Here is a 15,528-nt window from a genome sequence, read left to right as displayed (position 1 = left end):
ATCTGATGCAACTGATGGGTAATAAAGTCCTACCTGTTTTGCACCTGAGATGCAGAAAACTCCACAAAGTTTCTTTTGTCTTGCAACTTAGCCATGAAGGCCTCAATGATGCCCTTCTGGTTTTGAAAGGCTTCTTCTAGAAACTGGTACCTACACAAAAAAAAAAAAAGGTTGGGGAAAGTGAAGATTATCTTATATGGTGCATATATTCAGACTTTTCTGGAGCTATAAACTGTCGTCTGATCTATTCCTTTAATACCATGCATTTGTTCTAGGTCTTTCTTTATTTAATTTTCTTGCCCAAAAACGCTTTCATACAGTGCCAGATGATTTAATACAGATGAAGATGATCATTATGAAGATGATGGTGTGTGGTTACTGTAAACACTGTGATCCAGCTGACCTGTGTTCTTTGTGTTCAAGTAGCTGGCAGTCTCTGCAGGTTAGAGTGTCACATGTCTCGCAGAAGAGCTTGAGGGCTTCTTGCTTGTGCACCGGACAGAAGACAGGTCTCTGGCCTGACGTCCCAACCGATTCTGCAACACAGAACCACCAAGTCAAATTCATTTTTTCCTGCTCATTTCTTCCCCCTACCCTCTATTCCCCCATATGTCTGCCATATGTTCTCATATGCCCCTTGCCAACCAAAATGAGGGAAACTAAGTGGGTTAGCTTTAATGAAAACAGTACAGGCTTATGGAGGGATTATTGGGTCAGATTATAAACTAAAAAAGTCTAAAACTAAAAGTCTTAAACCAAAACTAAAAATCTAAATTTGAAACTTAAAGTCCAAGTAGAAAATTAATTTGGTATTTAGGATTGGTAATTTGGTATTTAGGATAGGGCATTTTGTATTTGGGGATTGGGCATTTTCTATTTAGGGTAGGGCATTTGGTCAATTAGCAAATTAGGATTTAGGATTGGGCATTTGGGGATTTAGGATTGGGAATTTGGTATTTAGGATTGGGCATTTAATCATTTAGCCATTTAGGAATGAGGATTGGGGATTTAGGGATTTAGGATTGGGCATTTGAAGATTGAGGATTGGGCATTTGAGGATTGAAGAGTGTATGCAAATTAGGAGGCGTGGCCCAAATACTGGAGCCTGGGTTTGAAATGGCTGGTGCGCAGAGGAACCTTATGGAAAGCAAAGGGAGCTCCCAGTGCTAAGGAGCACACTGTAATGAAACCAAACGGAGCGAGGACTGTGTGATAACTTCAACTTAATGACAGCTTTGTAACATTTGTGGCCTCAAACACAAAGTCACCAGTGAAAGGAGTGCTATCGGTCTGACGACGAGAAAGCAGCAGACAGTGCAGCAGGTAAGATGCTAACATTAGCTACTAGTTATATAAGCTGATATTGCTAACATGCTTTAAGTAGGGTATAATTATATTGGGACATGCTGTTTTGTTTTTTAAACTGCAGTTAACCCCTCTGACATTAGTAGATACACTCCTTTCACATTGCCACTAGATGATCTTGTTTCTGGGGGTTTTTTTGTTTGTTTTTTTGTTATATAGCCAATATATATTTTATAAAGATTGTGAGAGAAAACAAATTAGGCTTGTTTGACTTGAACCGGCACTTCACACTGCAAGACCGATCGGTTTATGACATCAAAGTACTGCGAGAGCGATTCAAAAGCATAAGGAGCGTCTACTCTCTTTGATGTCATATGTGTATGTGTATATATACACTCCCCTAAAGGATTATTAGGAACACCTGTTAAATTTCTCATTAATGCAATTATCTAATCAACCAATCACATGGCAGTTGCTTCAATGCATTTGCATATGCAGGTGTGTGGTCCTGGTCAAGACCATCTCACACCTAAATGCATTGAAGCAACTGCCATGTGATTGGTCTTGTAGTGTGCAGCGCCGGTTCAAGTCGAACAGGCCTAATTTCTTTTCTCTCACAATCTTTATAAAAATATATAGGCTATATAGCAAAAAAAAAACTATGTGAAAGGAGTGTATCTACTAATGTCAGAGGGGTTAACCGCAATATACCCAATATAATTATACCCTACTAAAGCATGTTAGCAATATCAGCTTATATAACTAGTAGCTAATGTTAGCATCTTACCTGCTGCACTGTCTGCTGCTTTCTCGTCGTCAGACCGAAAGCACTCCTTTCACTGGTGACTTTGTGTTTGAGGCCACAAATGTTACAAAGCTGTCATTAAGTTGAAGTTATCACACAGTCCTCGCTCAAGCCGCTCACTCGCTCCGTTTGGTTTCATTACAGTGTGCTCCTTAGCACTGGGAGCTCCCTCTGCTGTCTATAAGGTGCCTCTGCGCACCAGCCATTTCAAACCCAGCCTCCAGTATTTGGGCCACGCCTCCTAATTTGCATACACTCCTCAATCCTCAAATGCCCAATCCTCAAATGCCCAATCCTCAATCCTAAATGGCTAAATGATTAAATCCCCGATCCTTAATACCAAATTCCCAATCCTAAATCCCCAAATGCCCAATCCTAAATGGCTAAATGACCAAATGCCCAACCCTAAATAGAAAATACCCAACCCTAAATAGAAAATGCCCTATCCTAAATATCAAATGCCCAATCCTAAATACCAAATTAATTTTCGACTTGGACTTTAAGTTTCAATTTTAGAATTTTAGTTTTGGTTTAAGACTTTTAGTTTATAATCTGACCCAATAATCCCTCCATACAGGCTGAGCAAGCAACTCTGCCTGTTTCCATAGCAACTGTACTACGATTCAGTCTGCTAAATGTGCAAAACAGATACTCCATAGCGTTACTGAAAGATCCAAACTACAAGACCACTAGACCAAAGCTGAATGTTTTAGCATAACAAAAACCATCATATCGCAACTCCCTAGCAAATATAAGCAACTGAACATGCAAATGAACTAGATCCTAGCACATACCAGAAGATACTTCCTCTTTTTTGCGTATTTTATGGTCTTTAGTGAATTTGACTCGTTGATGTGCTTCAATGCAGGTTTTACAGAGCCACTCCCCACATTCAACACAGAATCCAATGGCACTGGCATCATCTTCACAGCTGGTGCAGACCTGTTACAGAGCAAATAAATTACGACATCTTTTAAAATAATAAGCAGAGGACTGATTTAATGACTTAAAACTCAAACATTTATAAACGATAGCATGCAAGCTAATAAAGCCAAGTTTAATCTAGGGGTGTGAATACCAACTGATTCATTCGTTTTCAATTTGATTTAAAAGCCATTTTAGTTCATTTCAACAAGATGACTTTCTAAAATACATTTATGGTGTACTTGCTGACTAACGCAAAAATGTTTTATTCAAAAGCCATTTCAGGACTGATGTCAAGTCTTTTTAACAGATGCAGTTGTTACACTAGGGATGTGCCACATCATACCATCCATGATAGTACCGATATCATTTTTTTACATGATAAAAAAATAAAATATCGCGATATCAATGATATAACGAAGCAATGACATATGACGCAGATGGTGGCCATGTCAGAGACGTGTGCAGTGTAAATAAGGGGTAATTAGGTGTTTTTTCTGTCGGTGGCAAATTTGTGTGTGCGGTCACACTGGCGCGACCACTGCGTTGTCCAACTCATAAGCGCTGGTTCTGCACAGATGCAACAGAATTATCTGTTATACACAACGCTCAGGAAACCAGACGCGGTAACACTAACCGTAACCATGGTGTGGTAAAAAATAAAAAACTTAAAGGCCATGTTGCAGGGTTAATTTTTCAACGAATTTGTGCAATTTGCTTGTTGGTAATAAACATTTAAACTGTTATCCATTATATTTTATGTTGTTGGGTATCACAAAACGGAATATAATACGAAAAAGTAGGTACTATCTTACAGCGGTCTCCTTTCCCCCACAATGCATTGCATTACGTCACCTTGGGGAGAGACTTTACCAAAGCCCGCCTTGAGAGCAATGAGAGTGACTAGAGAGACAAGTAGTAGACGAGAGTATTCAGATAGCGGAGATTATAGATAAATAGATAAATACATAGATATATATATAGATAGATATACTAGATATATAGAAAGATATACAGACAGATAGATAGAGAGATATCGGCCAACAGCGACCCAAACACACTCACTTCCCTACAGCACAAGCTTTCCAACGCAGTTTCCATGGGACAGCACCGCCCACACAAGCAACTGCCAAACACAGCAACAGACACGCGGCTACGTTTGCAACAACATTTTCACCGGAGGAAAAGATAAACGCTTAGAAACGTCCATATAGCTAGCATGATGCCTTCTATTTCTAGATGACAAAGACAAAGTTTACCAGTACTACGACACTATGACAAAGGGTACCGGTACTTATCTGAACTAACGTCATGATCACTGCCATTAGATAAAAAGAAAAAGTTGATTTTTCACTCAGTGCTATTCAGTGACAGTAAAAAAAATATGTGTGTCGTTATTGTGCACTGCTGCTCGTAGACTAGCTCCAGTGCTCATTGCTGCGTTGCTAAATGATAGCAACTCACCAGGACACTTCAACTCTCCACTCATTCTCTCTGACCATGCCTTTAATTGGCTTTGACGGACATCAGTTCTTGGCAATTCCTCATTTGCCCTCTCACGTCTGGCTGGTTTGAAATTACATGGCTGCGGGCCATCATACATTTTGGCTCTTGCCACCTCTTCCTCATCCCAGTCAGTCGCTATAGTTCTGATGCTGTGCTCCAGGCAGGTTTTTGAGCTCGTAATCACTATTTCATACCACGACTAATGACTTTGTACCGTTCCAGGCAAGTTACGCCAAACTTTCTGAGCGCATGGAATTTTAGCTTGATTATTTATTTTATTGCAATGTTACATTGACCTAAAATCGATTTTTCAACGTGTACCACTTTGCATCCGTAGGCAGTATTATCCATAGGGGCTGTCATTGTTGTTTCGCATCCTGTGTGACGTCGGAACTCGGAGTACATCGATCTAGTACGAGTTCACGTGTGGGAAGTCACGGGTTTGACTGCCGTTCCAGTGCACTTCCACAGGTTTAAGGTAAGGATGGGCGTGTTCCACAAATATCACATTCGAATATTTGAGCTCACAAAAAAAGAATATTCGAATATTCGTTTATTTAAATTAAGTTTAATGAGTCAGACGTTATTTTTCAGCAACATTTGTTTCCGTCATTTTGAACAAACTTACACACAATAAGCTTGAACATTACACATCGTGTTTTGTAGCGGAAAACCTTTAACAATGCGTGCAAACAAACAAAAGTACAGATTAAAAGCAAAAAAATAAAAATAAAAAGTGAACAAAGAAAAAACGTAAAGCAGCCTGCAGCAATTAGGCTATTGTACAGAATGTAGCTTACACTTAACTTTTAAACTGTCAGCAAAACTTTTTTTCTATTGTTTCAAATGTTCTTGTTAAGAAACACGGGCATGTAAACATGATCGGGGGAAAGTCGGCTCCTTAGTCTGTTAACAATAAGGCCGGCCACGGAGAAAACGCGCTCTGACGGCACAGACGTTGGCGGGACTCACAAATAACGGTGTGCTAAGCGAATAAGTTTTGTGAAGCGCTTCGTGTTTTCGTTTCACCACTGAATGGGATCCTCATCTGGTGGAATACATGGCTCCAGCAAGAAATGTTCCCACTCGTCTCGGCTGGACTCTCTGTAATCATCGCTGGAGAACCGACTCAGCCTTTTCAGACGAGTGGGCATTGCATTCTCTTCATCATTGGTGACGCACCACTCGCATCAAGGAAAATGTTCTGATAATGTTCAAAAAAGTTTTTTTTTTCTTACTTCTCTCATGTTTTCATCGAGAAACCTGAGATGTTTGCGCCAAGGGTCTAGGGCAGACGCGAGAAGAGGAGTTTTCACTGCATTCTCCAAGTTAGCGGTGTTTATTCGTTGCTTGAGAGATGCCGCAACAATGTTCTTGAATTCGGCCACTTTCTGTGATTCTCCACGGCATATTTGAAGAACTGTAGAAGACCGCAGTGGGGGCGTTCACATATCGCATCTTTTGCATGCTCAAGTCCGTTATTTCCAATGTAGGCGCGCGGAATGCGCGCTCATAATGGAAGCGATGCGCACACGGTGCGTCGCGGTCCAGTTTTATCCAGACGCGTCCGCACTGCATCGAGTTAAAAACATCTCAACTTTTCGGAATGCCGCAAGCGCACCACAGGTCATGTGACAAGAACTAAACATTCAGCTTCATCCTTTCCCGTAACAACGTTGAAAGCTCAGCCAAGATGAAGGAACAGCTGCTCATAGCTGTATATGGATTGCCATTTTGAAATAAATTTAGTAGCAGAGCTACTGAAAGCGATTTTTTTTGTGCTGCAAATCCATTTATCCTTAGCTGAAATTTCCGCGTCTTCATGGAGAGAGCGCGTCATTGTTGCTTAGAATGGAGCGCTTCTGCCCGAGCGCTTTGGAAAGAAGGAGAAAGCGGCGCGCATAGCATTTTCCACGCGTTATTAGGCGCGATATGTGAATGGCCCCTTTTATTCATTCATTAATAATTTTTTGCTTGCATACACCTTCAAATATGCAGTGGAAAATCACAGAAAGTGACCAAATTAGGTTTTATTGTGAACTTTTTTTTTTTTTGCGAAATTCGAATATCATTTTTATTTATCGAATAATTAGAGCAGAACGAATATTCGAATGTTCGACTATCCGTGCACACCCCTAGTTTAAGGTTGGAAAAACACGGGTTACGGGCTGCCTGGAACGCGGCATCATACTAGGCTGAGGCTACCTTTCCTCCACTTCCATATACTAGAATAATGGTATATTTAATAAGAGTGAAAAATAAATTTTCTAAATAAAAATTTAATTTTGCACCGGTTGACCGGCCATAAATCCGGACGGTTTTGCTTAAAATACGCAGGTAAACCGGCAGGTTTTTGGTCTTTTTTTCGGCCGAGTTTTCCAGAAGTGCGCCGGCGTGCACAGACTACATTGTAATCAGTGTTGGATGAGAAACGAAACTGACTAAACTGTGACAAAACTGAAATGCTTTTTTTTTTTGTAAAGTATAACTTGCAAACACGTTTGAAAAGCCAGAAGTAAATGTCAGTTCTGTATAGGATGATTATTTTTATTTTACCTTAAAATTACATCGACTTAATTTGATTTAAAAATCACCTGCTGTAGCACACTGAAAAAAAGTTTTCCACCAATTATTAATCTCAAGTTAAAAAATATAGATGTGAATCATTACCCTATTTTTTTTTTAATTGGACGAATGAAACACTTTGCATCTTTGTTTTATTCGCACCAACATTATTTGATTTTAACATTTTGGAATCATTTATTTATATAGCATACTTTTTTATTCTCACTGGTAAAGCTTTTTTTTTTTTTTTTTAAACCAAATTTAAAAACTTAAAAAAATACTGAAAAGCTAAATGCTGATGTGTGTACCATCTATGTTTGTATTGAATGTAGGCTACTTACTGTGCAGATACTGCCATTAATTTCAGATGGTCACGATTATTGTTTTCAACAATAATCGTGATCGTGCATCCCTAGTTACTGTTGTCAATAAAAGTACATTTTGTATGCATCTTAACTCAAGCTTAGTGCTTTACAGTCAAATCTATATAAACAATAAACAAAAGAATAATAAACAAGAAATCAACATGTAAAATTATTAGTAACTGAATTTATCAATGCAAGACAATAGTAATTTTATGATTAAATAATCTAGATTCTAATACTCCCGCACACCACCCGCGTGCTACCATATCTGCTCCTTGTGCCACCATCTGTAGAACTCTCAAATGTTAGTTTGGGTCCCTGGGGTAATAAGGTATTTTGACGTCATACACTGATCGGTCTGCTTAAAGCTGAATACACAGCTGCTGCTGCCACCTTATGAGAATAGATTTACACTTTGAATTAGGTAGTTGGTCATTGATGACAAAGGCTCATTGGAAAATAATAGAAAATGCCCTTTATTTTGTTTGCACTAATAAATGCTGTTGCCTGCCAACTGCAATCACCATTAAAAAAAGTTGTTCCATATTGTTTCTTTATATAGTCATAAATATCTTTAATCGCAAATATTCTTGAAATATTGTGATATAATTTTAAGGCTATATCGCCATCCACTATGTTACACCCTACAATACCACAGGGCTGATACTGACCTGTGTAGAGTTCTCCACTGATGTGCTTGTGGCCTCTGAAGTGTCCTTGACAAAGTAATTGTCCACCATGTCAATCTGTTTGTACTCCTGATGGCACACCGTGCAACGCATGACGTTAACTGCACAAAAAACATGAAAAAGGAACAAAGAAAAACAACACAGAGTTAGAAAAGTCTAGAAACAAACAAAAGAGTGCTTTATCTTTGTATACTATATAGGAGAGTCATGCAACTATTTTTAAACAGTCCTCATTTGAATCCCTAGACAAAAACTGATATTACAGGAAAAAATGTAAATTAAATTAAATTAAATTAAATTAAATTAAATTAAATTAAATTAAATTAAATTAAATTAAATTAAATTAAATTGTAAAGAATGACCTGGTTCAGAATTTTTCAGGTTCTGTTCCCATTGTAATATAAATTATATATATATATATTTTATTTATTTTTTATTTATTTTTTTTATATGGGTTTTCTGAATGAATAGTTGACTTTTTTGGTGTTCAGGAGGTCCTGGTTTCACATTCACCTGACCCCAGGTCAGATACATTTTGTTTAAGGCCTGTTCTGGCATTTGTAAAGAACTAAACAGAGTGCAATAGAATGAAACTACTTGGACTAGGAGAGTAGCTGACCATCAAGACATCTCTAATTGCTACAGAAAAGCTTTTACAACTAGAAAAAAAATCATGACAAAACTATTTTCAACAACAACAGGAAAGAAAAAAGAAAAGATCTTTAGTGGTGATCAGGAATGTGACTGGACTGACCAATCAACAGATAAACTGATGACTTCTTTCTGGCACAGTGTATACACTTTTTTTTAACAACCTAAGATTAAAAGATACAAATTCAAAGGCTTCAAGAGGTTTTTCCTCTAATGAATACACACACATGCATAAACCTTCCTATAGGGAATGCTGAATTTTTTACTGAGATTGCATAAGACAGTAATGCCGTCTTCTTATGCATTTAAAATCCAAAAAGGGATTTTGATTTATTAATAATTCATAAGATTTTATTATCCATTATTGCCATCTGCTACAATAACTAAGAGTCAGCTCTTTGTGTGAGTCTTGCAGCAGCATTTCACCACAAATAATGATCTATTCATAAAACTAATTTAATTCTATCCTAATTTAATTTGAAAACATTGAGTGATTGGACATGCACCTCCCCCATCCATCACATGCAACACCCCCCACCTCTTTTCCCTGACAGCCCATCAATCCCCCCACAAAGCTACAGATAGAACCAGTCCAAACCGGTTTGAGCCAGTTTGCACTGGCTCATACAGCTTTCAGCCGGTTTCCCCTAAGCACCCAGCTGCAAAACCAATCTGATGATTGGTTGGTGAGAGCAGCTGGAGACACTGCACTGAAACACAGTGCAACTCACAGCTGAGTTACTCTGTACTGATATTAACTGGAGGCAGTGGAGCATTGCCTGAGGCACATTTATTCATATGCAGAGCACTGGAATGCAATTAAATTGCCTTATTACTCAAAACCAAGGGTGGTGAACCACTCTCTTTAATATTAGGATACACTTAAATTATGTTTGAGCTCAAAATGGGTGATTGTTACTGATTTGTTAAGATTCAATAGCAAAATTCACAACATTCATATGATAGCACAAACAAACTAGAGCACATTTTGAAAATTTTGGTTTTAAATTTCATAAACATGGTGTATATTATTGACAAAAATAGGTTGTTGGTGTTTATATTTCTTTGGAAGGATTTATTTGCTCTGGACATCAAGGAAAGTCTCCATGAAGTGTCTGAAAGCAAAGCAAACAGCTACAGTCAGACTGAGAATAACAGTTTGACAACTGTAGTTGGACAACATGCTTGAGTACAACAAAGTGCTTGTTAAGATTCTACAAACAGCAAAGTGTGTGTCACGCAGTTTTCTCAGTCAGTTACTGTGATGAGTCACGCTGGTAAACTCTGAGTTACCTTCCTCCTGAACTTTAATTAAACGTCTTCGACAAGCCCAAAACAAACCTGGCAAGTGAACCATCAATTACTGATCCCAAAAAAATTACAAGTAAACCACCAAATAATATAGCTCAAGTTTAGGGAATCATTTATACACACACACAAGAAAAATTTAAAAAGAAAAAAGTATTAAGGAATGATGACTGTCCTGAAATTCTTAAGCTTCAGAAAATGTTGATCATCCACTTAAGACTATCAAATTAAATATTATGAGTTTATAGTTTATTTTTCACCCTTGTTATCAACGTTTCAGAAATTAACCGTTTAAAACCACGACTTCCTTCAATAAAAAAATTAATTATATGATGGTAACAGGGTTGTTCAAAAAAAAAAAAATCTTAACTGCAGATTTATACTATACAACTCTCTATTCTAGTTCTATTCTATCTACTTGTTTTAATTTTTAAGAAACGAAAAACATGACCTACTAACACTAGAATTCTCTATTATTTTTATTATAGCTCCTTGTTTTCTTTTTAATTACTGTAATAATAGCTTGACACTCTAACACTAGCTCTATCTATTCTATCTACTTTTTATTATTTTTATCTATAAGAAAAATGTTTTTTTTAATTAAACTACATTCACAAAATTAATTACATAAAAACATTTATTTGAACATTTTCCATTCAATAACTTTGTTAACAGGACTGAAAGAATGAGATTGATGAACTTTTAACAATTTTAATAAAAAAAAAAAAAAAGAGCAAACAAGCCTGTATTAATTACTTGTTTTGCCTATTAAAATTAGTTAATAAATAAAAACAATGAATTTAATATAAACTATACCAGAGTATGTCCAAAATCTTTTTAGACATTAGAAGTTTCCATTCAAAGATTCAAATTTAACTTATGTGCAAAACTGGAATAATCGCATTAAAACAATTGTGAATAAAGCACAGTTTCCATCCAACGCGTCAAAGAGAACAAAATCGTCACTTCCTGATAAACTGGCACTAAGTATCACCAAGAAAAGTAGGAGAAGCCACTAAACACAATCAATTTCATATGATAAAACCTTGCACCTCAGAGCAAGCAGACAAACGCAATCGCCAGTGTAGCCTATTCAATTAAAGCAAACAATCCTAAGAATACAAAAATATCATTTTTGTGCAAATTTGTTTCATACACTGAACCTACTCTTAATTTGAATACTTCTGGTCAATGGAATGAACTTTTCAATATGGGATACACTGACAAAATATTCTGTGGTGTAATGAACACTGATCCAATATGATCATACTGATCTGACCGCAGTTAGTAATAACAGTGAAGAGACTGCTTAGTGAAGTGAAGAGGTTTAAAGATAAATTTAAGTCTTTGGGCTTATAAATATTCATCAGTGATCCCTTATATGGGCGAATAAACAAACAAAATATGAAAACAGCTTTACATGCAACAGCTAATGCAGAGTACATCTATTATTAACTACAGTGCATGGTGGTAACTTATTATAAGAAACGCAAGCATAATGAATAATACACTGCACTCAGGAGTCAACAGCAAAGCAAGTGTTTGACCAAAATGTCATGCTGATCATTTCATACTTCCACTGCACCAATAATGACACCAAGTGATAACGCTCCAACAAACCACGCTAAAACTAAGCCATGCATCACAAATCGACAACAACACAGCATTGCTTTTAGCCTCATTTACAAGCAAAAACGCAGCATTTGTGGATGACACAGTGTGCATTGTCAAAGAAACCCATTGTTAATGAATGACAACATGAGTTCAGGTCACAGGCCATGACCCCTGCATTATCACATCCTCAGTTACCTCGTGTGTTAACCACATTAGGTGGCTCTTATGGCACAAATATACTGACATCACCAAATCTGATCATCAGTACGCAGACAACGACGTGTCAAAACATCAGGGCCATATGTCTCATAGACCAGCATAGGGCTGCACGATGTGTCGTTTAAGCATCGATATCGCGATGTACGAATCCACGATAGTCACATCGCAGGATGTGCGATGTAGGCTGTCGTACTTGATCTGTTATTCATTAACTGTACGGGCCAGCTGCTCCCCGGCCCTTGACGAATGTGATTCGCAGATTAATTGCACAGCTTAACCATCATAGAGTGAAAGTTTTTTCATTGACAGGACTGAAAAACACATGCAAGTTTAACAGGGCAGAGAGTGAGAGAGCGCGAGAGAGACAGGAAGGGAAAGAGAGCGCGCGCGAGAGAGACAGAGAGAGCGAGCGAGCGAGCGCGCGCGAGAGAGAGGGAGAGAGAGAGAGCGCGCGAGAGAGAGAGAGAGAGAGAGAGAGCGCGCGCGCGAGAGAGAGAGAGAGAGAGAGCGCGCGCGAGAGAGAGAGAGAGCGCGCGCGCGAGAGAGAGAGAGCGCGCGCGCGAGAGAGAGAGAGAGCGCGCGCGAGAGAGAGAGAGAGAGAGCGCGCGAGAGAGCGAGAGAGAGCGCGCGCGGGAGAGAGAGAGAGAGCGCGAGACAGAGAGAGGGAGAGAGAGAGAGAGCGCGAGAGAGAGAGGGAGAGAGAGAGAGAGAGAGAGAGAGCGAGAGAGAGCGAGAGAGAGCGCGCGCGCGAGAGAGAGAGAGCGCGCGCGCGAGAGAGAGAGAGCGCGCGCGCGAGAGAGAGAGAGAGAGAGCGCGCGCGAGAGAGAGCGCGCGAGAGAGAGAGAGACAGAGAGAGAGCGTGCGCAAGAGAGACAGAGAGAGATCGTGCGCGAGAGAGACAGAGAGAGAGCGAGCCGTCTTCAAACAACACGAGCGCTGTCTTGCTCTCTCTCCCTCCCGCATATTAATCAATTGACGCGATGGTGTCGATGTTTAAATCATTTAAAATGAGAATGTAAGTGTGCTCACCCCATTTTTGTTTGTAAGAAAAAATATCGCAATATATATCGCAGAAAAATAAAATATCGCAATGTCATTTTTTCCCAATATCGTGCAGCCCTAGACCAGCAACTGAGAAAAGATCAAATCTGGTTGCTACATATTAAAAGCCTATCACTCAGATTGACACCCGTCACATCATTTGACATGAGGCAAATGATGTGACAGAGGCCGCAACATCATTGCATCCAATTTAAAGCAAACTAATCGACTTTAGAAAAGGCTGATTATTTTGAAAGGTTGATAATAATAATAATAATAATAATTCATTACATTTATATAGAGCTTTTCTAGGCACTCAAAGCGCTTTACATAGTCTGGGGGTATCTCCTCATCCACCACCAGTGTGCAGCATCCACCTGGATGATGCGACGGCAGCCATAGTGCGCCAGAACGCCCACCACACACCAGCTTACTGGTGGAGAGGAGACAGAGTGATGAAGCCAATCAGAAGATATGGGGATTGTTAGGAGGCCATGATGGTCGGAGGCCAATGGGCAAATTTAGCCAGGATGCCGAGGTCACACCTCTACTCTTTTCGAAAGACATCCTGGGATTTTTAATGTCCACAGAGAGTCAGGACCTCGGTTTAACGTCTCATCCGAAGGACGGTGCTTGTTGACAGTATAGTGTCCCCATCACTACACTGGGGCGCTAGGACCCACACAGACCACAGGGTGAGCACCCCCTGCTGGCCTCACTAGCACCTCTTTCAGCAGCAACCTAGTTTTCTCAGGAGGTCTCCCATTCAGGTACTGACCAGGCTCAGCCCTGCTTAGCTTCAGTGGGAAACCAGTCTTGGGCTCCAGGGTGATATGGCTGCCGGCTTAGTTAATTGGAGAGTCTATCATTAAAATGTAATGGTTGGTTGCAGGGGTTTTCAAACTGCTTGCCTGTGTCAAGTCAATTTTATTTGTATACTGCTTTAAACAATGCACAGCATTTCAAAGCAGTCTTACAGAAAATCATGACATTAACATTTACAACATCATGCTTTATAGTTGCATTTAGCAGATTTAGAGCTGGGTAATTATTATAGTTTACATTTTGTGATGATATAAACAATCAAGCAGTTTAGATTTGCATTATAGCAAGTATTGCTTTATGTAAGCATACTGCATGTAAAGTTGAATATGCAAATATTTAACTTTATATATACAGCTGTGCAATAAAAGTTCACATTTTGCAATGGCAAAAACAATCACATCCGATATCTCCATTATTGCTTTATGCAAGCCTATAGAATTATTGCAATAATACAAATTGTGACAAAGAATTAATCAGTAGTACTTTGCAAGAATGTAAAAAATACAACAAGGTCAAGCAAATTAGGCCTAATAGATTAAATAAATAATGCAAAGAATTAATGAATAAATAGCTATCTAACGGTACAGTATTCTGGTGAATGTAGAGAAAAATGTATTGTTACTTAATAGAAACTAAAAATATTCCAAATAATATTTATTTATTTATTGCAATCCTGTTATTTATACATAGTGTAAACAGAATCTTTCGCTATTTGCACGTATCTTAAATAACAGATCGCTAAGAAAATACTGCTATTTTCATTTAGTGTAAAGAAAATTTATCGCTGAAAAATTCTATTTTAACGCATTTATCGCTATTTACACTTTATATAATACAAATATATGGCTGTCTTTCAAATTTTAGGATAGTGGCCCTCTGCGCATATTTGGGAGTCGGAGGCATCTAAAAGATTGAAACCAACTGGGTTACAGCATCCATAGGCACACACAGAATAGTCGGGGAAAGAACTAGAATAGGAGACAGAACTGGCGAAGCTAACTTCCCATTTCCTAACTTACCAATACGAGTGTCCTGTCCATGGGGCCCTTGCACCGGGACAGTGATCTTTCGCTCCGGCTGCGGGATGCACTTGAGGCAGAAGGAGTGCAGGCAGGGCAGGAGCTTGGGTTCACAGTCGCGGTTCTGGAGACTCTGTTTACACACAGCGCACGTATCCAGGAGGTTTATCGGAGCGGCAGGGGTTGAAGATGAGGAGGTTGAGGATGCTGTTGGAGGAGGCGACATCTCGTTAATGAGAGCGGGTGATGCGCCAGCAGCGGTGCTGTCCGCTGAGGAGGAGGAGGAGGAGGAAGCCGGCGGCGGTGGCTCGGTGCTCTCGGTGTTTGGGGTCTCGTCTGTAGCTCCGCCGCCGCCGCTGCTGGATGTCGTCAGCGCCGGGGGAACGGTCTCTTGAGAATTGAGCTCGTCTGCTCCTTCCTTCGGCTCCGAGTCGATTAAAATCACAGCCTCTGGGTCCTTTGAGCCGCCGTCTCCGTTATCTTCTGTTCCAGAAGCCCCTACCTCCATATTCGCGGAGCTCTCCGTACAATCTTGGCCTTTGTTGTCCGCCATCTTTGCTCCTCTTTGAACCGCCTGACGTTCGACGCACTCAGAAAACCTGATGGGGGTGACGTCATGCCGTCGCTCTCATGTTCGTCACAGAGAAATACAGAGTATTTCTGTATTTAATATGTAATCTGATTAATCTGAG

At 39.4% G+C, this 15,528-nt stretch overlaps 1 protein-coding gene across 4 annotated transcripts in view; it reads right to left on the bottom strand.

Moving 5' to 3' along the window:
- The window catches only part of LOC132098024 (E3 ubiquitin-protein ligase TRIM33), a 34,051-nt gene extending 18,523 nt beyond the window's left edge, over window positions 1-15,528 (bottom strand). Inside the window, exons 1-5 of one of the 4 annotated variants that reach the window (XM_059504118.1) lie at window positions 14,837-15,528; window positions 8,142-8,260; window positions 2,905-3,052; window positions 404-536; window positions 34-150 (exon numbers count right to left, since the gene is read on the bottom strand). In XM_059504118.1, the coding sequence (XP_059360101.1) occupies window positions 34-150; window positions 404-536; window positions 2,905-3,052; window positions 8,142-8,260; window positions 14,837-15,389 (1,070 nt within the window). In that variant the 5' untranslated portion in view covers window positions 15,390-15,528. The remainder of the gene's footprint in view (window positions 1-33; window positions 151-403; window positions 537-2,904; window positions 3,053-8,141; window positions 8,261-14,836) is intronic. The other 3 variants (XM_059504116.1, XM_059504119.1, XM_059504117.1) reach the window with 3 other exon arrangements.

Source organism: Carassius carassius, chromosome 21 (assembly GCF_963082965.1).
Source record: "Carassius carassius chromosome 21, fCarCar2.1, whole genome shotgun sequence".
Lineage (NCBI taxonomy): Eukaryota > Metazoa > Chordata > Actinopteri > Cypriniformes > Cyprinidae > Carassius > Carassius carassius.
Note: the sequence above shows the minus strand (reverse complement) of the source record. Positions and strands in the feature narration are given on the sequence as shown.